This window comes from Rhinolophus ferrumequinum, chromosome X (genome assembly GCF_004115265.2).
Source record: "Rhinolophus ferrumequinum isolate MPI-CBG mRhiFer1 chromosome X, mRhiFer1_v1.p, whole genome shotgun sequence".
Lineage (NCBI taxonomy): Eukaryota > Metazoa > Chordata > Mammalia > Chiroptera > Rhinolophidae > Rhinolophus > Rhinolophus ferrumequinum.
This window is the reverse complement of record NC_046284.1, coordinates 53,113,031-53,135,915: the sequence shown is the minus strand read 5'-3', so window position 1 is coordinate 53,135,915 and position 22,885 is coordinate 53,113,031. Positions and strand designations below refer to the sequence as shown.

General features: G+C 41.2%; 1 protein-coding gene across 1 annotated transcript in view; it reads right to left on the bottom strand.

Moving 5' to 3' along the window:
• The window catches only part of BTK (Bruton tyrosine kinase), a 33,575-nt gene extending 11,072 nt beyond the window's left edge, over positions 1-22,503 (bottom strand). The window contains exons 1-5 of the mRNA XM_033110098.1: positions 22,335-22,503; positions 10,918-11,088; positions 10,147-10,245; positions 7,357-7,425; positions 5,749-5,830 (exon numbers count right to left, since the gene is read on the bottom strand). Coding sequence (XP_032965989.1) covers positions 5,749-5,830; positions 7,357-7,425; positions 10,147-10,245; positions 10,918-11,058 — 391 coding nt within the window. The 5' untranslated portion in view covers positions 11,059-11,088; positions 22,335-22,503. The remainder of the gene's footprint in view (positions 1-5,748; positions 5,831-7,356; positions 7,426-10,146; positions 10,246-10,917; positions 11,089-22,334) is intronic.
• Between the last annotated feature and the right edge of the window lie 382 nt (positions 22,504-22,885).

Here is a 22,885-nt window from a genome sequence, read left to right as displayed (position 1 = left end):
GGCAAAGACCTAGGCTGGTCTAAGAATACGCACATTTTAGGACATACACATTTCAGCCTTTACTGATATGAAGAAGCCCTGTATAACTTTTGCAAAAAGATCGAAACAAAACAAAACAAAACCTTCCTCTATAGATACCAACTCCAGTTCTTAAGAGCTTGCTAGTCACACTCTACTCTACTTAAGGTTTTGGGGCGAGGCCTAGAAGCTTCTGGTGGCCAGGTGCACTTAAAGGCAAAGGAACAAAAGTGCTATCCTTTTAAAAAATGCTATCTTTATGTTTTCTAAACATGGATGTTAAGATTTCTAACCACTCTACCTTGCCCACCCTCACCCCTCACTTTTTCAGCACTCTACCACTGCACCAAGTAGAGGGTGGTGGGAGCTGTTCAGATGGGATGCAGGCTATAAGGGGCTGCATGGTCTATAGAGAATTTTAAAATAATAGTAAAACCAATCAAAATTCTGTCTGACTTATATTATTACCAGGCACTGGGAATTCTGAATAATATTCCATATACTCCTCCCAGCAAAGACTGACTGCTGCCATCACTTCCACCCTCTTCCCCTCCCCCCATAACTCTACTCTTCTCCCAGGGTTTTGCAGACCCTCCGGTGCAGTCCTGGACACCAGTAGATATGCCAAGAATTCTTGACAACTAACTACTCTGATGAACTAAGCTATGCTAATATGCTAATGAGGAGCCACAAGGCTTCCTGCCTCCCCACCTCCAGCACACTCACTACCAAATAATGTCTGCCTCTTAAGAGTTCCCTTTGAGATGATAGTTCTTTTTTTATTGGCTAATCCAGAGCTGATATTTCCAGCTACTTAGGAGAGAATTGCAAAAGCAGAGTGTCTGTTATGGACTGAATGTGTCCCCTCAAAATTCACATTATGAAGCCCCCAAGGTGATGGTACTAGGAGATGGAGACTTTGGGAGGTAATTAGGTCATGAGAGTAGAGCCCTCATGATGGAATTAGTGCCCTTAAAACAAGAGGCTCGAGGGCCGGCCCGGTGGCTCAGGTGGTTAGAGCTCCATGCTCCTAACTCCGAAGGCTGCCGGTTCGATTCCCACATGGGCCAGTGGGCTCTCAACCACAAGGTTGCCAGTTCAATTCCTCGAGTCCTGCAAGGGATGGTGGGCTCTGTCCCCTGCAACTAAAATTGAACACAGCACCTTGAGCTGAGCTGCCGCTGAGCTCCCGGATGGCTCAGTTGGTTGGAGTGCATCCTCTCAACCACAAGGTTACCGGTGGGCTGTGCCCCCTGCAATTAGAAAACAGCAACTGGACCTGGAGCTGAGCTGCGCCCTCCACAACTAAGACGGAAAGAACAACTTGAAGCTGAACGGCACCCTCCACAACTAAGATTGACAGGACAACAACTTGACTTGGAAAAAAGTCCTGGAAGTACACAGTTCCCCAATAAAGTCCTGTTCCCCTTCCCCAATAAAATCTTTAAAAAAAAAAAAAATCACATCTCATTAAAAAAAAAAAAAACAAGAGACTCGAGATTCATTCATATCTCTCACTCTCCCTCTCTCCCCCCCCCCCACCCACATGAGGACACAGTGAGAAAGTAGCCAGTCTACAAGCCAGGCAGAGAGTTCTCACCAAGAACCAAATCAGACAGCACCTTGATCTTGGATCCAGCGTCCAGAACTGTGAGAAATAAATGTTTGTCGTTTAAGCCACCCAGTTTATGGTATTTTGATATGACAGTCCGAGCTGACTAGGACAGTGTTTAAGTGGGAAGGCTAGGACAGACTGCTTACTTCACCAATGCACAGGGCCAGCCCTGTATGGGAAGCACTAATGGTTGGTACACGTTCTCCAAGTACTTGATGGGCTGGTGTCTCATACCCATATTTATTAGGATAATGTCTAAAATTCTGTTTCAGGAATGAATGAATTATTCCTCCCATACTGGTTGTTGGAGTTTTGCCAAGGCCACTCATTCATTTTGGTGAGGTCGCATCATTTGCTTATTTTTGAAGTTGCAGTTAAAATAGGCTCAATTGGGCTTGACGAAACAAAGATTCTAGGTAAATATGGCCAATTACTTCCTTGTATTGTAACATAGAAGTGTCCGCTGCCATGTCCAAGAAAATGGAAGGAGAGAGCCCATGGCTAAGTCCTCAGGCATACAATCTTTGCATGGAAAGTGCCACTGGAAAAAGGTGGCAGCTGGATATGAGGTACCTGAGGCCCTACTTTTTAAATTGAGGTATAACTTACATATCATAAAGCGCCTATATCTAAGGTATACAGCTAGCCACATTTGTCTACAATCGTTTAACCACCACCCAGATCCAGCACCTCAGAAGGCTCCCTCATGCCCCTTGACAGCACAGGTAGCCAGGACACTGATGAGGTCCCTGTTTCATGTTAGTGATTTTTAATTGGTGCATTTTCCCCTAAAATGGGATAACATCACTACAATGGGATTTTATGGCTCCTAGACTCTCTCACTATTGACATTACTAGCAAGCACCTGGGGCTGTTAGAACTTGTACCTAAATCTCCCAGCAATGATGGTCTTTGTTGAAGGGCACCTACTTTTTGGCTCATGTTGTCAGCCCAAGCAGGTTCAACAAGACATACACCCAGGACTGGAACAACTGGAAAAAAATGCCTTCGGTAAAACATAAGGGAAGGGAAGGCAAAATTGCATCTACCCACACTAATGACCCAACTGAAGTGGTGGTGTTTTCTGTTTGTTTGCTTTAGGTTTATTTTTACTGTAATTTTACTTACCTAATGACCTTTAATAGCTGTGCATAATCAACATAGTAAGGCTAACATGTGAGTCAATAAGCCAAGTTTATAACCTTGAAATTCTTATCCTTGGTCATTACTCATACCTTGAAGATAGTAGGCACTCAATAAATATTTGTTGTGCTAACCTATGACTGGTTTTAAAATTAGCATTTGAAGTGTAAAGGAGGTGCTAACTTGTACATGCCACATTTTCTTCCTCTTTTGTTTCTCCCTCAGCTAGTATATGAGTATCTACCTTCCCCTATTTCCAAACTAAATCCTAGCTATTCATCAATGTGGAGCACAAGTTGGTGGTGGTTGTGTAATCCCACAGAAAAATCAATTAACACAGCTATGTATTGGTCCCTTTCTGTGTGCAAGGCACTTTATGAGGCACTGTGGAGAGAACCAAAGAAGTACAAATATATATGCCCTCTGGAGCACCTATCTCAGCCTCTGTAAGTATTTCCCTGGTTTGGAAACAGCCTGTTCATTCAGAGCATGGAGTTCAAAGCCTGACCCTGCCACTGACTGACTGAGTGCCTTTGGGCCAGTTACTTAACCTCTCTGTGCCTCAGTTTTCTCATCTGTAAATGGGGATGATGAAAATAACTCCCTTATATGGTTAATATGAAGAAGAAATGAGTTAATACACGTAAAGAACTTAGAGGATCCTGGATCATAATAAGCACAACTGAAGCATTTGCTTGTTTTGTACCCCCAGAGCTAAAGAAGGCCTCTTATCTCAAAACATGCCAAGAACTGAACTGTGTGGTGCAAGATATCACCTACTCATAATACTCAGCATAGCCTTACTCTAGAACACAGACTTGCACCACTTACCAATGGGGATATATTCTGAGAAATGCGTGATTTAATCGTGCAAACATCACAGAGTGCACTTACAGAAACTTACACGATAGAGCCTACTACACACCTAAGCTATATGGAATAGCCTCTTGCTCCTAGGCTACAAGACTGTACAGAATGTTAGTGTACAAAACTACATGAGATTAAAGCAAGTACAAGATAAAATGATGCAATAGAGAGACATGATAAGACGTATGAGGTTGCTTCTGGCATAACATGGCATACCGTTTTACAGCAAACTTCTCTTTATAAGTAGAGAAAGCATACTCTAAAATAACAATATAAAGTGTAGTAAATACATAAACCAGTAACATAGCCATTTTATCATTATCAAGTATTATGTACTGTGCATAACTGTATGTGCTTTACTTTTTTATGACTGGTAGGCTGGTTTATACCAGCATCACCACAAACACGTAGGTAATGCATTGTGCTACGATGTCATGGTGGCTACACTGCCAATAGGCAATAGGCATTTCTCACCTCCATTATAATCTTATGGGACCACCACCATATATGCGGTCCATCATTGACCAAAATGTCTTTATGCAGCACATGACGGTATCTTGCAGCCAACTACAGATGCAAATTCTGGGCTTGAGAACCAAGCAGCATAAAACTATGTAATAAGCTTAGTCTCTGGAGTCATACAAACCTAGAGATATGATAAGAATCCAGGCTTCCCCACTCACAAGCTGTGTGCCCTTGAGCAAGTTACTTAACCTCTTTGAGCCTCAGTTCCCTCCTCTGTAAATAGGTGAGTAATACATACTTCCTAAGCTCACTGAGGATTTAATGGGCTAGTACGTTTGAAACACTTGGCCCAGGGTCTGGTACATAGTAAGTGCTCATTAAGTGTTAGTTATTATCGTTGTTGTTTGCTCAAGGTTGCCATGAGAATTAAATGAGATAAGGTATCTAGCTTGGTGTCTGGCACATAGCAAAAATTTAATAAATGACCCTTCTCTTCCCATTCCTTTCCTCTTTCAGCTTGAAACATTTGGTAATTTTTATTTCGACCAATTGACTTGCATTCAAGGGACTGAGCAAAGCTGATAATAGCCAGCCACCAAGTATCAGAATCTAAATGTTTATTAAGACAAAGGGCTGTCATGCAATAACCCAACCATGCTGTTATCAGTCTGCCATCCTTCCTGTTTCTCTAGGCAGTCTTTCCTGATGTCAACTCAACCAGTTAATCTCTCAGTCACTTGACATGTGGCTATATATATACACAAATATGTGTGCATGCATCCTGTGCTACAAGCATTTACAGTCAAGTTTATCTGAACACACTGTATGCTCTATATGAAATGCTGGAACTAAGTTCAGGTTTAGGTCCTCAAAGCTAAGAACATGAAATAGTTACTTGGACAATATGTATCCACCATGAAGATATGTACAGTGCTTTCTTGTGTAGTGCTTTACAGTTTTCCACATGCTTTCACATATATTACCTTATTTGATCCTTAGTACAACCTTGGAGGTAGGTACGTCAGGCATCGTTATTATTCCTATTTCAGTTGAAGAAACTGAGACTCAGAGAAACTTGTTGGCCTACTTGCCACAGGTCATTCAGCTTATTAGTGGTAGAAGGGGGTTTGGAAGCAGGTTCTCTACTCTGGCTCTCATAATTATCTATTTAGTTTTGTGGAACTATGTATTGCATACTTAGGATTCAAAATATTGCAATAACCATTGAATGCCATACCATACCACCCTTATAATCAGTGTAAAGAGTGGGACTTTTTTATAAATAGAGAAATGGAGGTACCTACAATTACAAAATTACACTACAGAGATAGTGGTAGAAGTGGGTTGAAAGTCTAGGACATGATCTTTTATTCATATGATGGAATATTAAACTCAACTGCATCACTAACATTAGAAAAGTTATTTCTTTCGGTCCCTCTCTCCCTCCCTTCTTTTGTCCCTCTCTCCCTTCTCTCTCCTTTCTTTTACATCCCTCCTTCCATCCGTTTTTCTTTCCTCCCTCCCTTCCTTTCTCCTTTCCCCACTCTTTCTTCCTTTTTTTTTTAATTTCTCTCCCCTTCCTCCCTTCCTTCCCTTCTTTCTTCCTTTGGAAACATGCATATTTTCCAAATAATTCTCACCATTTTTGAGCTGGTGAATCCAACGCTTCCTCAGTTCTTCAGTTGGGGAGAAGACATAGAGAGGCCCTTCATCATATACAACCTGGGACAATGGACACACAGACTTCAGTGGTTAGCATTCAGAAGAAAAAAGAAAGAAAGACCTTGAAGGAACTAATCTTAAGCTACAACTTTTTATATTCATAGTGGAAAATAAAGAAAGGCAGAATCATCAGTCAGCAGCTGAGCCGGGGTCATGTGAACTATCTGCAGAATGCCTAAGCAAATCATGTCCAGGGACATACGACTTAGAAGGTCTTAGCTTATTGAATATCCCTAGGTTCTCTTGACTTATGTTTCAATTTGTGTGTAAACTTAGTTCATGTTTTCCTCATCCCATGGTGGAGAAAGGATTTTTGTTTATCCAACAAAGGGTATTTTATGATCTTAAATCTTGAGTTTGTATAGAGAAGAATTGAAGTAATGATTTATATAACTTAAGTCTTGGTTAATACATATGGATTGTTCACTTGGATAATATGGAGCACAATTTTAATTCATGGCTAATTTCCCCCTCATTGTCTAGTGGCTTCTCCTTGCCAATATTTGCCAAAATAAACCAAACTACTTTAAAAAGAGTAAAGTATATATTAAGCACTGTCATCAAATTAAACATTTAAATATTTTTTGAAAACCTCACATAAAACATATAATATGTTTCACAGACTTACTAAACATCACATAGTAGATTCTAAAGTCAAATGTAAATTAATTTTGAATTATCTACTGTTTAGCATCATCCACTAGCCCAGTCAAACAACGTCATCTAATTGAAACACAGCGGTAGAAAACGTATGTCTAAAACACCCCTCCTTCACAGGTTTTGTAAACTTTGATACAGTCAAAGACATGAACAAGATCCTTTCATATTTTTCTTTTTGCTTGTTAGTCTTTCTGTGCTCATAAATCCATGACAGAAAGACCCCTCCCGAGACTTTCCACTTCCTTTTCTGGCTTTCGCCGTTGCAGAGGCTGCTGTATTCGTGACATGTGGCCTACAGAGTTCTCAGGACATAAGCAAGCCAAACTGAAGATCAAATCTGAAGCTCCTGTTCTCTTTTATGGCTTACAATGCATCAACCAAACAGATGTCTATGTGGCTCTTCAGTTATTCCAGACTACATTAGAATTTAGGTTTATGTGTGTAAGTTTAATAAGTCTTCCCCATACCAAACTTCCTAATACTACTCCTTTCCACCCCTTTTCTGACTTTTCAACCCACATGACCACCATTCGACAGATAGGCTGAACCAGAAGGAAGTGAAATGCTCACTCAACAAACAGAGCATCTTTCTCAATGCAGTTACCATAGATAAGACATACCATAATAGAATTAGTGCCTTTATGGAGTCTCTTTGAGGTGTAGAGACTAAAAGAAGCTATGTTAGATTAGGAAAATAGAAAAAACAAATGCTCTCAGCTCATGTCAGTCTCATTTCTCAGTCCAACCACCTTGTCCACCTCAGCTTCTGTTCCTTGGGACTTAGTATCCTTCCCTTTGTCCCACACCCCATCACTAACAATTACATTGCAGGTCCCTTTGAGAGCTGGGGAGAGAAAATACCTCACCTGGAAGGGGTAAGGGAACCTTTCAATGATTGAGATCTGCTCCATTTCACTGGACTCTTCACCCCGTCTCTGCAACAAAGAAGAAACGGTTATTGGTGGATACATTGTTCTTTCCTGGATTTTCTTAGGTACTGGGAATTCTTTGCAGTAGCTCCAGAAGGCTGTCCTGCACAGACAATGCAAATTCTTAGTGCCTCTTCCTATAACCAAATAAGGACACATATCCATAGGATCCAGAACATACTTATTCAAAAAAACCACAGGCAGCTTGAGGAAAGGAAGGTTACTCAATAAATGGTGCTGGAACATTTAACCACTAATATTGTGGGGAGGGGGCAGTTAGGTAGCTATTTCACACAACACACCACAGTAAATTCTGGACGGATTCAAGAACTTAATATATGTTTTAAAAATGAAACTGAATGACTGAGGAAAAAAACCTTTGTTTTATATAATCTTGTGGGAGGCAAGGCCTTTCTAATATAATACTAAAAGGTCAGAAGCTTGAAGAAAAAGGTGAAGTAGTTTGATGGTATAGATTTTAAAATCTAATATAGTACAAACACCATACACAAAATTCAGAGATAAATGAAAAACTGGAAACATATTTTCAACATATTATTACAGTTAAAAAGATTAATATATCAAGATCTCTTTAAAAGTACTAGGAATAGGGGCGGCCAGATGGCTCAGTTGGTTTAGAGCGCGAGCTCTCAACAGCAAGGTTGCTGGTTCAATTCCTGCATGGGATGGTGGGCTGCACCCCCTGCAAATAAAGATTGTAAAACGGTGAGTGGACTTGAAGCTGAGCTGCGCCCTCCACAACTAGATTGAAGGACAACGACTTGGAGCTGACGGGCCCTGGAGAAACACACTGTTCTCCAATATTCCCTAATAAAATTTATTTTTAAAAAATGCTAAGAATTGGGGCTGGCCCGGTGGCTCAGGCGGTTAGAGCTCCATGCTCCTAACTCTGAAGGCTGTCGGTTCGATTCCCACATGGGCCAGTGGGCTCTCAACCACAAGGCTGCCGGTTCAACTCCTGGAGTCCCGTAAGGGATCGTGGGCTCTGCCCCCTGCAACTAAGATTGAACACGGCACCTTGAGCTGAGCTGCCGCTGAGCTCCCGGATGGCTCAGTTGGTTGGAGTACATCCTCTCAACCACAAGGTTGCCAGTTCGATTCCTCGACTCCTACAAGGGGTGGTGGGCTGTGACCCCTGCAACTAGCAATGGCAACTGGACCTGGAGCTGAGCTGCGCCTACACAACTAAGACTGAAAGGACAACAACTTGACTTGGAAAAAAGGCCTGGAAGTACACAGTTCCCCAATAAAGTCCTGTTCCCCTTCCCCAATAAAATCTTTAAAAAATAATGCTAAGAATTAAAAAAAAAAAGTACTAGAAATACCCTGTAGGTCCATCCATGTTGTCGAGATGGCAAGATTTTGTTCTTTTTTACGGCAGTGTACAATTCAGTGGCTTTTGGTAACTTAAACAAAAAGTACTAGGAATAAGGTAAATATGTCAATAAAAAATGGGCAAAAATTAACAGGCCATTCACAAATGGAAAAATATAAATGAGCTAGAGACATAATTGTTCAACCTTATGAGTAAAAAAGTTCAAAATAAGGCGACAATGAAACAGCATTTTTCTTGGCTGCCAAATTAACAAATATTTAAAATATCTGGAATTGTAAAGAGTGTAGAGAAATAGAAACAGTTTGTAGGAGTGTATGAAATTCAAATTCCACTTTTAGAAAACAAAATAGAATAAAAAATATTTATAAAAACCAAAAGTGCACAGATTTTGTAAAGGGAAGACAAACTTTACTTCTAGGAAGTTGTTATAAGAAAAAGAATAACAAAAGTATGTAAAGATGCATGCAAGGATGTTCCTCCAACATGGTTTATAATATCAAGTAATTAGAAACAACTTAAATGTGCAGTAATAGGAAATGGGTTAAACAAATTGCAATATAGTACACCCATGATAAGGAATACTATGCAATCATGAAACTCAAGTTATTAAAGAGTTATCTACTGTCAAGGGGAAAAGTTTTCATATATTGTTAAATTGAAAATGTAGGTTGCAAAGCAAGATGTGTAGTATGATTTGTTTTAAGTATATAATATACATACTAGTGTGGTTGTATGTGTTGCTAGTGGAGAAAAACATCTGTAAGTCCATACAACAACATGTTAATAGCTTTTTTAGCTGGATGATGGGATTATGCATGATTTTACCTTCTTTGTACGCTTTTTTTTATATTTTCCAGAGTTCTATAATAAATACTCATTACTCTTGTAATTAGGTGGAAAATAAACGATATTTCAAATAACCAAGTCAGAAGGCAGTATGCCCCAGAGAGGCTCTGGGACATGACAAGAGAATAAACAGTGAGCTATTTAAAAAATCTTATATGACTAAGAGTCCTAGGATTCTGGCTGTCAGACTAACTCAAGCATGTAAATCTGATCCTGGTAACCCAGGGAGTAAAACCAATCATCTCTGATCAGTTTGAAAACTTGATATGATGTCATCTTTAAAATGGTGTTACCAAAAAAAAAATGGTGTTACCAATTTTCTAGGTTGAGTGAGTTGTTCTGCGTCTGGGGGAAAGATGCTGAGAGTTGGTATAATCAATACACAGCAGAGTGAAGAATTTTATAAAGAAGCTTTTCTGTGTTCCACATTGCACAGCATCACCAGTTTATTTACAGAGAATTGAAGTGTCCCAAGTTTCTTAACAGCTCCCCCACCCCCTCCTCTGACAATGGTCTCCTCTTACCGGAATCTGTCTTTCAGGGGGAGGATTTTTTTCAGGAACCACTGTTTCAACGCAGGTGATCTTCTCAACATCTATTGAACCCTTCTTACTGCCTCTTCTCTGAGAAAGAGAATGAGGAAGAAAATGGAGAAAGATTAAGAGCGATTAAGCAACCAGATGGTTAGATTTTGTTATCTAATCATTCTACATAGTGAGATGACACCCACATTCTATCATCAGGACCTGTCATTTTGAAAAATACAACTTCCAGATCTATTAGTCTAACCTTTTTTGACTACCAGATGGAGGGCAAATACTATGGAAGAGTGGATGACTGTGTGTCTTTACCATAAAAAATAAGGAATCAATTTCCAAGTCTTGGATTTCATTCTCAACGATCATTTAATGAGTGCTCACCAATGGCATTCTATGGTAAGATTTCCCCCATGGCTTCTTAGCACTTTTTTTTTCTTTTTTTTTTAATTAATGTTTATTGGGGTGACAATTGTTAGTAAAGTTACATAGATTTCAGGTGTACAATTCTGTATTACATCATCTATAAATCACATTGTGTGTTCACCACCCAGAGTCAGTTCTCCTTCCATCACCATATATTTGTATTCTTAGCACTTTTGAATTTTTCTTCCAGCATAGCTGTTCTAGGCTAGGAAATATTTTGCTGAGTTTGAAATGTGCTTAGGCCCCTTCCACTACTCCCCTCCAACCGAAAAGCCTCTACTTTTTCCCCAACGAAGATCTGAGGCCAAGTCCTCGATATTCAGAGAAACTTACCCCACGTTCAAAGTCATACTCATAGTAGGAAAGTTTGTGCATGGTCAAGAGAAAGAGGCGCTTCTTGAAGTTTAAAGGTGATGTTTTTTTTTTCTGCTGGGATCGCTTCAGAAAGATGCTCTCCAGTATCACTGCAGCCATAGCTTCTTCTTTCTGGAGCTCACTTGTGTGCTGTTGATAATGAAAGTTCTTGACAACCCAGCACATTAATCCTCATCCCTCCTGGTTCCCCCTCAGCCTAGCCACCTAGTTTCAAATGGAACAGAAACATGCAAAGCTAACAAAAGACCTTCTTCCTACTTTGCTGTCTTCCTTCCACAGCCCCCATCTCTGTTAGTTTTCAGGTATAGTGGATACACATTGAATTGGGAGGATTGGTTCTGCATTGTGAGCTCACGTAAACTGAGTTCTTGTGTAAGGCAATGGAATGCTCTGGAAGCCAAATGACATGTACCTGTGTGCTTGGTAATAATGTCTAGAGGCAAATACATACTAACCACCCTTTTATGATACATGAAGAATCTGTGAACAGCAAAAGTATCTGTGTAGCTGTTGACCTGATATCCCCAGATGGGATAATGCAGGTGCCAGAACTCCACTGAGGCAGATATTGGACTTTCAGTTCCCAGTTTCCTAGACAGTGAATGTAATTTTTCAAACTTTGCCCCACTGGGATCTGTAACCAAGGGGTCTAATAAGGATATGGAGGCTGCACCTGCAGTTATGGACGTGCACTAACTGATGCGCAACCGATTTAGCCCATCACCCACTGGTTGAGCTACAAAGGATGGAAGCTTTGTTCTAAAATTGAAAAACAGTTTTTTGGGAGGGAGTTGTTTTTGTTTTTTTGGCTTTCCCCCACCTTTTTGCTTAGATTAGTTCTTTTAAACAGCATCATGCAAAAGTGATGCCACTGTCTTACTCTTATGGGTGTCATCTCTGATCATTTATGAAAAGTAACTCGTTTGGCCTATCCAGACTTACAGTATCCCAGAAAGATTCAGTTTAAGTAACTGAAGTACAGAAAGGCAAAGAAAGTTGCAAAAAGTCACCATTGGTCTTTTTATTCACACAAAACAACACTTCATATCAACCGGTCTTATATTCTTAATTCCAAACCTTCATTAGAAAGATAAAATGAAAATATAAATATTGTCACAAAAAAAGGAGCGCTAAATAAATACTGGAAAAAAAATCACCCTTCCCCTTCAAGTTTTGTTTGGGGTAGGATTTGTCTTGGGAGGGAGATTTATTTTTTTAAACTAAACTCCTTATGCTGTTTGGTGGCACTAAGGAAGCAGAATAAAGTCAGCAGGTTTTTTCTACTTGTGAAGCACAGATTGTTGCTCACACCAGGAAAGCAAGGGAGTGGTTTTTATTGAAGCCTGAGACTATCCACACTGTTATTTTGCTCTTTCCTGTGGTGTGAAAGGTTCTGGTATCATACTGGGGAGACAAAAATAGGTTAAAGGAACACCAGGGATGTTCAGAATGATCCACTATGTGGATGCCATTGTCTTGTGGTGGATGACTTCAGTGGTTTGAAAATGGTCTTTTGAGAAAAATTGGGCAAAGGAACAAACCTTTCCCCACACAGCTCTTTTCCCTGACTCCCTGATTTAAGTGGTCTCTCACAGGGGTGACAAACTGATAAGGGTTTACAACCAAGGAAAGTCCTTTCTAACATTCAGATTCAACTCAAACCCCAAAGAGATTTCTCTGACCATTGAAATTATTCATTTACCCAGAAGCAGTGGTCACCAAATAATAATACTCTATTCTCAGCAGCTGCCAACTCATCGGGATCCTGTAATAATATCGCATTTGTTCCTATGGTGAATTCCAATTAAGTACCTCTTCACAATCAGAGACTCAAATTACAGAAGACAAAATAAAACCCTAAAAGAACTGAGTAGCATAACCAGTAAATTGGATTAGAAGCTACCCACCAAACCACATCCAGTTGTGCTTCTTTTCACTGAGTAAAGCACATCCAGCATTTTGCCTTTAGTTTTTCTGCGAACTCTTGGTGAATACACTCCTTGCTCAGACCCAACATCTGCTTCAGTCTTGGTCTCTGTTCTTATTTCCTATAATACAGGTCCTTCTGGAAACTGCCTTTGCTCATTTCATTTTTAGAACAAATCCAGTTTGTACAAAAGGAAGCCTTCCTCCCTTTCAAATGTCTGTGTTGGGGCAGGGCTTAGTGTTGGTCTAAGTATGAGGAAGTAAGCTTCTCACCAGCCATTGCCTCTGCGAGCAAGGGTTGAAATGGCCTCTACCTCTAGATCATTAAGCTGGAGGATTACTGGGATTTCCATGGCCTGGTCACCACTTCTTTGACTGATTTCCTCCCAATCCTTGTGATCCAGTCCAGACACACACAGCCTGAAAATGTGGTAGTTCTTGGTCACGGCTGCTTCATCCAGCAATAGTGTGAAAAAAGAGGTATCTATCTTTACGTCTTCCTGAAGGTTGGTGTGTAAGGGACACACTGTGTTACAGGGTTGTTGCAGCTTCTTTGGGTCCTTATTGTAGCAGGTTCCAATTTTTTTTCCTAACAATTTCAGCAGCTTACAGAGGTGATTTGACCACAAAAGATGCACTCTGAGGACTGACCCTGCACCTCACTCAGGGGGTGGAAATGGAAGTGACATGAGTGTTATACACACACACACACACACACACACACACACACACACACACAGTTCGTATAGAGAAAGAAAGAGGAGGAGGAAAAATAATAAAAAGACACAGAGCTCTTTGTTTAAACATAGAATTCCAGCATTATGACATTCTCTTTATTAAACTACAAATGCAAGGATTTTCATGTAGCCACCTTTTGCATCCTCCCAGCTCCCTATGGAGCAGAAGAATTCAGAAAGAGGATGTTTGCTAGTAAGAGTTCAGCCATCTGACAAACTGCACTATGCCAAGGAATTAGTCTAAACAGCACGCACAGAATCAGTAAACTAAGCCACCCTTGGTTCCTATCTTTACCCACGCTGAGATAAAACACTATTAGGGACAACACCAGAGGACAATTGAGAAAACTTTATAGCCTGCTTATTATTGGAAAGAATCCAGATGTTAGTTAGAAGTAACCAGTCAGTCATAGTACAAATAACTGCTTAACCAGAATATCCAAGAAGCAGTGTTTCTTTTTATTTCTTTTTTTAAAGCATTACTTAATTGCCCAGCACGATTCTGGCCATTCCCTTTTCTCCCCAGGGAAAGGGAAGGGAACTGTTTCTCTCAGTGCGGTCTACCTGTCAGGCATTTTATACACGTTATTTCATTTATTCCTCACAACAAACAGATGAGGAAAGTAAGACTCGTGAACATTATGTGATTGCCCAACCTCATCCATCTGGACTCCCCAACCCTTGCTGTTTCTGTGATAGATACCTCATTGCCTCCCAGAGGGATTTTTTTTTTTTTTTTTTTTTTTTGCCTTCAATGAGGTGCAATGCCATCCACCTCAGCATCCTGTCATTTCCCATGACTGTCATCAAACAGCAGTTGGGATAGACCTTCTTCATCTTCTAGGAACATTCAGCAAAAGAGGAAATGGTAGGTAAGTACAGGGGATAAGAGAGGATCATGGAGCACTTTCCTCTGCAATATTTCTCCAGGCTGGAAAAAATGATTTGTCCTTGTTAACTGTCAACTGTACTTTTTCCCACATGAGGACTCTTCTCAGTCCCACCAGGTTTTCTTACATTTTCCTTTAAATCTTCCACAAGGAGATCTTAACTAGTGGATTCCTAGTCATTCGCTCTTTCCTTTTCAGGATTTTTCATTGTTGATGGGATAAAAGCTTGGGGTTTAGGTGGAACACCTATTTTTTGTCCCTTGGATTGTTCATACTTACTGTTGATGTAAAACTTCGATTGAACACACTTTCTTTTATATTATGAAATATTGAGAATAGCCAAAAGTACAGAGACTAACATTACACTCATGTATTCACCGCTAAGCTCTGTAGAGTCCTAACATTGTGCCATAATTGCTTCTAGTATTTTTAGATATACTATCCAGAGTCAAAATCTTCTTATGTCCTTCTCCACAATCAGTCCCCTCCCTCTTTAGAAAGTACCAGTATCTTGATTTTGGTCCTTGTCATTCCTGGCCATATTTTTATATTATTATTATTACATAGGTAAATATCCATAAAAGACATTTAGTATTGGTTTGTATTTTATATTTTTATGTACGTGGTACATATTCTTCAGCAACTTCCCTTTTTCCCCCTCAATGTAATGTTTTAAGATTTATTTTGGTAACTCTAGTTCATACATTTAATTCATGTTTTATATGCATAAAGTATTTTGTATATTGACTATATCACACTTTATCCAATCTCCTATTGATGAATATTGAGGTTGTTTATTTTCAATTATGAACAGTGCTGCCATGAATATTCTTTTTTTATTATTAGTTACAGGTGTACAAAGAAATGTAATAGACATTTAAACCCCTCATAAAGTGATAACCCACCCCTCAAGCTACTACTCCTGTGACATCTTGTATAGCTGTTACAATACCATCGTCTATCTTCCCTATGTTGTACTCCACGTCCCGTGACTATATATACCTATATATTTAGTTATAGTTGACATCCAATATTATTCTACTACAGCTTCAGATGGATAGTGCATTGGTCAAATATCTGCACAGTCTATAACGTGATCCCACTGATAAGTCCTGTGCCCATCTTGTACCTTATATAATCTTTACAACATTGTTGGTTATATTCCCCATACTGTATTAGCTACCAATTTGTATTTCTTAATCCCTTCACCTTTTGCACCCTGCCCCCAACCCCATTCCCATCTATCACCCTGATAGGTCTAGTACCTATCTGGCATCATACATGGTTATTACAATATTATTGACTATATTCCTTATGCTATACCTTACATTCCCATGACTACTGTATAATAACAAATTGGTACTTCTTAATCCCTTCCCCTTTCACCCATCCTTAACCCCCCTCCTATCTTAAAGAAGGTCCTCTAAGATTCCTTGCAATACTGGTTTGGTGGTGATGAACTCCTTCAGCTTTTTCTTGTCTGAGAAGCTCCTTATCTGTCCTTCAATTCTAAATGACAGTCTTGCTAGGTAGAGCAATCTTGGTTGTATGTGATTGCTTTTCATCACTTGGAATATTTCCTGCCACTCCTTTCTTGCCTGCAAAGTTTCTGTTGGGAAATCAGCTGACAGTTGTATGGGGGCTGCCTTGTAGGTAACTAACTGCTTTTCTCTTGCTGCTTTTAAGATTCTCTCTTTGTCTTTAACCTTTAGCATTTTAATTATGATGTGCCTCAGTGTTGGCCTCTTTGGGTTTATCTTGTTTGGGACTTTATGTGCTCCCTGGGCTTGAATGTCTATTTCCTTCATCAGGTTAGGGAAGTTTTCTGTCATTATTTCTTCAAGTGGGTTTTCAATTCCTTGCTTTCTCTCTTCTCCTTCTGGTACCCCTATAATGCGAATATTGGTATGCTTGATATTGCCCCAGAGGCCCCTTAAACTCCTCAGTGTTTTGGGATTGTTTTTGCTTTTTGCTTTTCTGGTTGGGTGTTTTCTACTACCCTTTCTTCTACATGGCTTGTTTGATCCTCCACTTCACTTGATGTACTGTTGATTCCTTGTAATATATTCTTCATTTCCATTACGGTAGTCTTTATTTCTGGCTCATTCTTTTTTTTTTTTTGGTTTCCATCTACATTTTTATGTTTCCTATCTCTCTGTTGAAGTTCTTTCTGAGATCACTGAGCATTCTTACAGCCAGTGCTTGGAACTCTGCATCTGATAGATTGCTTATTTATTTTCACTTAGTTCTTTTTCTGGAGCTTTGTTCTGTTCTTTTATTTGGGACATGTTTCTTTGTCTCTCCATTTTGCATGCCTCCCTGTGTTTGTTTTTATGTATTAGGTAGAGCTGCTATGTCTTCCAATCTTAGTAGAATGGCCTTATGTAGTAGGTGTGCTGTGGGGTTCAGTGGCGCAGTCTTTCTGGTCCCCTGAGCCACGCACTCTAGGTGTGTCCCTTGTGCGGGTTGTGTGTGCCCTCCTCTTATATAATAGTTGAGCCTTGGTTGATAATTGCAAATCAATGGAAGGGACTGACCGTTGGGCTCACTGGTTGTGAGGACTGGCCTTGACTACAGTGGAAGAGTTGCTGTGCAGGGGCTGATCTTATGGAGCAGGATCTGCCTCAGCAGGACTCTGGTGCCTGCCCAATCTGCCCATTGGGTGTGTCATTCTAGGAGGCGGCTGGGTGATGCTCCAGCTCGTTTTGAAGCTGGCCACCGGAGGTGCCAGCCCCAGGACCACCTTAGAGGGGGTCCGCTGTAGGTCAAGTTCAGCCACAGTCTGTGTCCCACCCAGGGCCACCCAGCAGGAACCACAAAGAAATCTGCAAATGACTATCATCCATGCTGTGCTTGGAAGCACTTTGAGAGCACAAGCCGCAAACCATGGCTAGCTGCCGCTAGTGCCGGCTTAGGGTTCCTCAGCCAGAGGCACAGGGCATGCCCAAGCCAGATAGTGCCTGGCTGGGCTCCGCGAAACTTTGAGAGTCTAGGAAAGTCTGCAGCTTGCACCAAGGCAGGCAGCCTGCACGAGAAAGCCACTGAATGCAGCCCGGGTGTGCCTGAAAGTTGGGCAGGGTCAGGTCTCGAATCACCGGGGTTTGGAAAACGAACTGGGGAGACTTAGATATGGTGGCCACTTGTGTTCGCACGCCAGGATGGGGGAGGGCTCAACAAAGAAACAATGGCCTCCACTAGCTTCCCCGTCCAGGAAAAAGACACCTCTGCAGACCCTGTCCCAAGCCAGACAACTCAATTCCCCACCATCTGTTTCTGCTGCCCTTTCAGCTTCTGCCCCAGCGCTGAAGCTCAGAGTGAGTGATCCATTGGTGGGCAAGTCTCGCGCAGTCCCTTTAAGAAGAGCGCCTGTGAGTGCAGCCACACTCTCACTCAGTCACAATCTCCGCCAGTTTTCATAACCAAAAATTATGGGGACTTCTTTCCCCGACACTGGGACCCTGGGCTGGAGTGGGGCTGGGATCTCTCACCCTTCTAGGGGATGGGGATGGACCCCCACAGCCGAAATAGCCTTCCTGATCTTTAATGGTCACTCACGGGTGTGGGACCAGCCTGTTCCTCGTCTCTGACTTTCCTACTTGTCTGCAGGTGGCTTCTTCTGCACGTCCTTAATTGAAAGCCATCAGTTCAGCTTGATTTTAGGCAATTCTCAATAATGGTTGTTTTATAAATTAGTTGTAATTTTGATGTGGCTGTGAGAGAAGGTAAACACAGTGTTTACCTACTATGCCATCTTGGTTGTCTCTCTGCCAAGAACATTCTTGTACATGTGATCATAGTTTTCCACTCTCAGAATGAATTCTCAGTTATTGAGACAAAGTGGCAAACCCACGTCTGGCTTATCTGTTGGACTAGACACTTTGTGCTATCCCTTGTTCCCTCCTCAGTCCTTATCTTCCTGGTGCTTTACTAAGCAATCTGATAGAATTATCAACTGTCTCCAATTGGAGTATAACTGATGGACTAAATTTGGCCTACCAAAAATCTCTTCTCAGCCATAAGAAGCATCTCTCAGGTTCTGATTGAGATTTTGATTGAGAATGCCCTGGCCCTGGAAGCAGAAGAGAAGTCTTCTTTAAAACATCATTACCATAGCAACAAAGAAACTTAATTGTTCTTGTTGAGTTCCAAGAAGCTCTATTCAGGCTCCAGTGAGACATAATTATTTGATGATAATCTTCAGGGTCAGTGCTGCAGGTAAACCAATTTGTGGCGAAGACTTCCAGCCAAAATCACTTTTCTGGCTGCATGCTAACCAGAGAAATTCTCATCTGCTGTAGTCGTTTCCAAGAGATTTGAGGGCTATGGTTCTTTTTCAGTATTTCATATTGTTAACATTTTATATTTTCTTCTGTGGTTCTAGAAACTTCTAGGTCTCTGGGATTCATCATCTCTTCTACCCTGTACTGGAGACAGTAGATTCTGGCCAAGTGATGATGCAAGGAGAGCCAGATAACCAATCCTCAAGTTTACACTCAGCATCAGATTGGTGGTAATACTTTCGGCATTGTCCCTCTGCCCTGAGGGTGACTGCTGGGGTGTATATCTTTCATTCGGGACTTGTGTTCTTCTTTGTCTTTTTTTTCTTTCAGTTTAGTTTTTTGTTTTCTCTGGTTTAAATATTTTTATTTTTTTCCTTTGATATCAAAATAACATGTTCATTGTAGAAAATGTTTTAATTACAGGAATATTAAAAAGAAAACACCAATTATAAGCTCATTATCCAGAGACATTAATATTTGGCCACATTACCTTCTTTTTTTTCTGCGCATTTTTCTTATGTTTAAGATCATATTGCACATAGTACTATTTGTAGTTTGCTTATTTTTCTTTATATTACCTATCCATGCATCTATCGATCCATCCATCCACCCATCTATCCAGCACACTCTTCCCCCCAAATATCTAAAATTTTTATTTAACATTACTTGTGATTATTTCCCCATGATATTAGGATCTCTATATATGCATCATTTACCAAGTCAAAAAGTGTGTGCATTTTGCATTTTGAAACATATTGACAAAGTAGTTTCCAGAAACATTATACCAACTTCACTCTACACAGCCATTTTTGAGAGTCTGCTTTCCCCATACTTTTAACTCTTTCTGCTCCATTTCTAATCAATTTTTTACTGTTTTTATTGCAGATGAATTTGTTTTCTCATTGAGCCAGTGATCTTGAACTCCAATATATTCCAACATCGACCTGGTCTAAAATTTAGCTTCTCTTGACTCTAGAATTTTCTTCTTCTAGGGATGAGCTACAGTGTTTCTCCGAAAATAAGACCTAGCCAGACAATCAGCTCCAATGCATCTTTTGGAGCAAAAATTAATATAAGACCCGGTCTTATTTTACTATTTTACTTTACTTATAGTAAAATAAGACCGGGTCTTATATCATATCATATCATATCATATCATATCATATCATATCATATCATATCATATCATATCATACTGGGTCTTATATTAATTTTTGCTCCAAAAACGCACTAGAGCCGATTGTCCGGCTAAGTCTTATTTTCAGGGAAACACGGTAATAGACTATTGTTCATTTCTTTTTCAGGGAGGCAAGGCAGTGAGATGAGCTTCTCGAGGTCCAAAATTAACCCTAAGGGCATCTGGGTGACGGCTCTCAGAGAGTGAGAAGGAAATTCTGAGATTAAGGCTTTCATGTTTCCAGTGCTCTCTGAACACCCTCAGTCAGTGCACATGAACCTCTACAGAAACTGAAAGTCACATGTGGCCCATTTGTTTCAGGGTCCTCAGAGGAGTTCTCTCTCCCCCTCCCCTGATGGCTTCATTTGCATAACCAAGCAACTTTAGAGTGAATTAGGTCAAGGTCTGTCTCTAGCTTCTTGCTGAGCACTACCACACTGAAAATTCTAGCTCTCCCTGATTCCCAGAAGTTAACAGTTGGATCTTGGCATCACTGGATGAAAAACAGCAGGTATCTGATGACTCTGTGGAGAACACCCAAACTGGTTTTCAAAAGCCGTATCTTCTTATACCTAAGTCACTTCCTGGTATAGGTCTAGTCCACTGAAAGGAAACTCTATAGGAAATTTGCTCTAATGGAAATAGTAAATCAGAGTAATGATATTTTAAAATTGCACCAAGACCCTAGAAGTGGATGGAAAGTTGTGCTAGTTCTCACCACAAGGAGTTTACAAAGGATTCTAAACAAACACAGCACTGACCATAAGCAACAGGAATTTGGACTTTAACACATCAGGTAGTTTAAGTAGTCTGAATATAAAATGGGTCAGAATAGAGCAGATAGGGCTAGCCCTAAGGGATACTATTTCAGTAAAATGCTTTAAGTTCCATGAGTATTTGCATTTTGTGGCTTATTTGGAGGGTGGCATTGTTTTATCAAATAACTGAGGCTCCAGAGAGGCTATAGCACCTTTGGTTCAGAGACTTGGCATGCAAAAGGAGAGAAAGAGCAGAGCTAGCACACAGAGCTGTGAGCTGTGCTAACAGCACAGAGGACAGCCCCTGAGCTGGTAGACCCCTGCCTCTGGGCTTTGCTGCTGCCCTGCCTCTGGAAATGCACAGCATGGGATAGAGACTTGGAGCTTGGAGACCCAGATGGCTGGCAACCTGGACTGGGATTCTATTTGGAGGTCCAGCAACACATCCAAGGATTTCTTGGTCAGAGCCAGAGATCCCTTTTGTTCTAAATCCCACACCATTTGCTCTAGGCAGGCCCTCTGGGGGCACTGGCAGGTCTCAGGCAGAATAAAAATAAGAGCAAACACTGAGATACTAGCACTTACTATTGCCAGGCCCTGTTTTTACCGCTTTACATATATTAACACCCTTATTGCCCCCCAACAATCCTATGGGGAAGGTAGTAGCACTAGGCAAGTAAGGGGAAGGAAAAGCGAAAAGAGCAGGGGAAGAAAGGGGCAAGAAAAATGCAATGCAATTCAACAATTATTTATTAAGTGCTGCCCCTGTTTCAGGGAATGTGGTAATGAACAAAATAAAGGAGGGAATAAAGAAAAAGGGGTACAGGCAGAGAAAGGAGGAGGAGGAGAAGGGGGGATGGAGAGGAGGAAAGGAGAAATGATGAAGACAAGAGAAAAGCCGTGCACATGGCAGGCAGGCAATGGTAATAGGGAAAACCTCAGGGGTTGACCACACAGTCTGGGCTGAGGCTGAAGCTGCTTTCTTCTGCCCCAGTCTCTTACCCACTATTACCACGGAGGCTGGTGCACACAATCCTTCCAACAAGACAGCTCAGATCTCCGTAACACGGGCCTGATGCAGCCTGAGGCAGGTTGCCTAAAGGCTGGTTTAGCAGATACCTTTCCCCGGCTCTCAAAGGTCAACGGCCTATTGCAGTGTGGGAGCTTTCACCATTTTCTCAGACAATCTACCCCTTAGAATTTCTTCTTCCAAGGACCTCAATGACACAAGTACACATTTGGGGTCTTCAAGCAATATTTGAACAAAGCCTTATTTTTATCCTATTGCCACCGACAATATTACTTTTCAGCAAACTTTTTCACAGGCGCCCCTTTCCAACATTTGTTACCTGTTCAGATGTTCACCTCATGTCACTTTTTGCTCTTCCGGTTTCCCCCACAACCGTCCTCAGAAAGAACCCTAACAGCCTGTTCTGATCATCGGTGGGGACTGCCAGGGGACCTTGTGCTGATGATACTCCCAGCCTCAGTCATCCTCCTCCATCAGCCAACTACATGGCAGCAGCCATGCCTTCTCTCTGGCCTTCAGGATTCCCACAAAAGATATTTGCTGCTGCTGCCCAGCCCCTGCCGTGCCGCAGACCCACCTTAGTCCTGACTTAGTGCAGGTAGCTTCCCAGATGCATTGAGATGCCAGGACTTTGAAGGTGGGACTCGATCTCAGAAGACACTGGCCCTGGAGACATATTCTTACAGTCCAGAGAGGAAGGACAGTCTGAGCAAACCCCACCCTTTCACAGCCACTCAGTTCCCTTTTTTCGTTTCCTGACTTAAACCAATGCCTTTTTTTTCTTCTTCTCAGCAGCATGGTATCTGGTTCCCTGCTGCTGTCCCTATTCTAACCACCCCCTCCCAGTTGTCTCCGCCCTTCATTTGCTTGGGACCTCTGACACTACTGTCTTGAGTCCTCTCTGAAAGAACCCTTCTCAACATTACTGGGGCCACTGAAGCTCTAGATGGGGCTGGGTTGAGCACATGGGTCATCAGGCAAACTTCCTCAAGGTAAAGGGACAACATGCTTAAAGGACTGTGGGAATGGTCAGCAGAGGTAGTGGAGACTTACCGGAAGGAGGAGAAATGCAGACCCCACAAAGACAAAACAAAGGGACTAAAGAGGAAGAGAGCCTTTAGAGTCTCA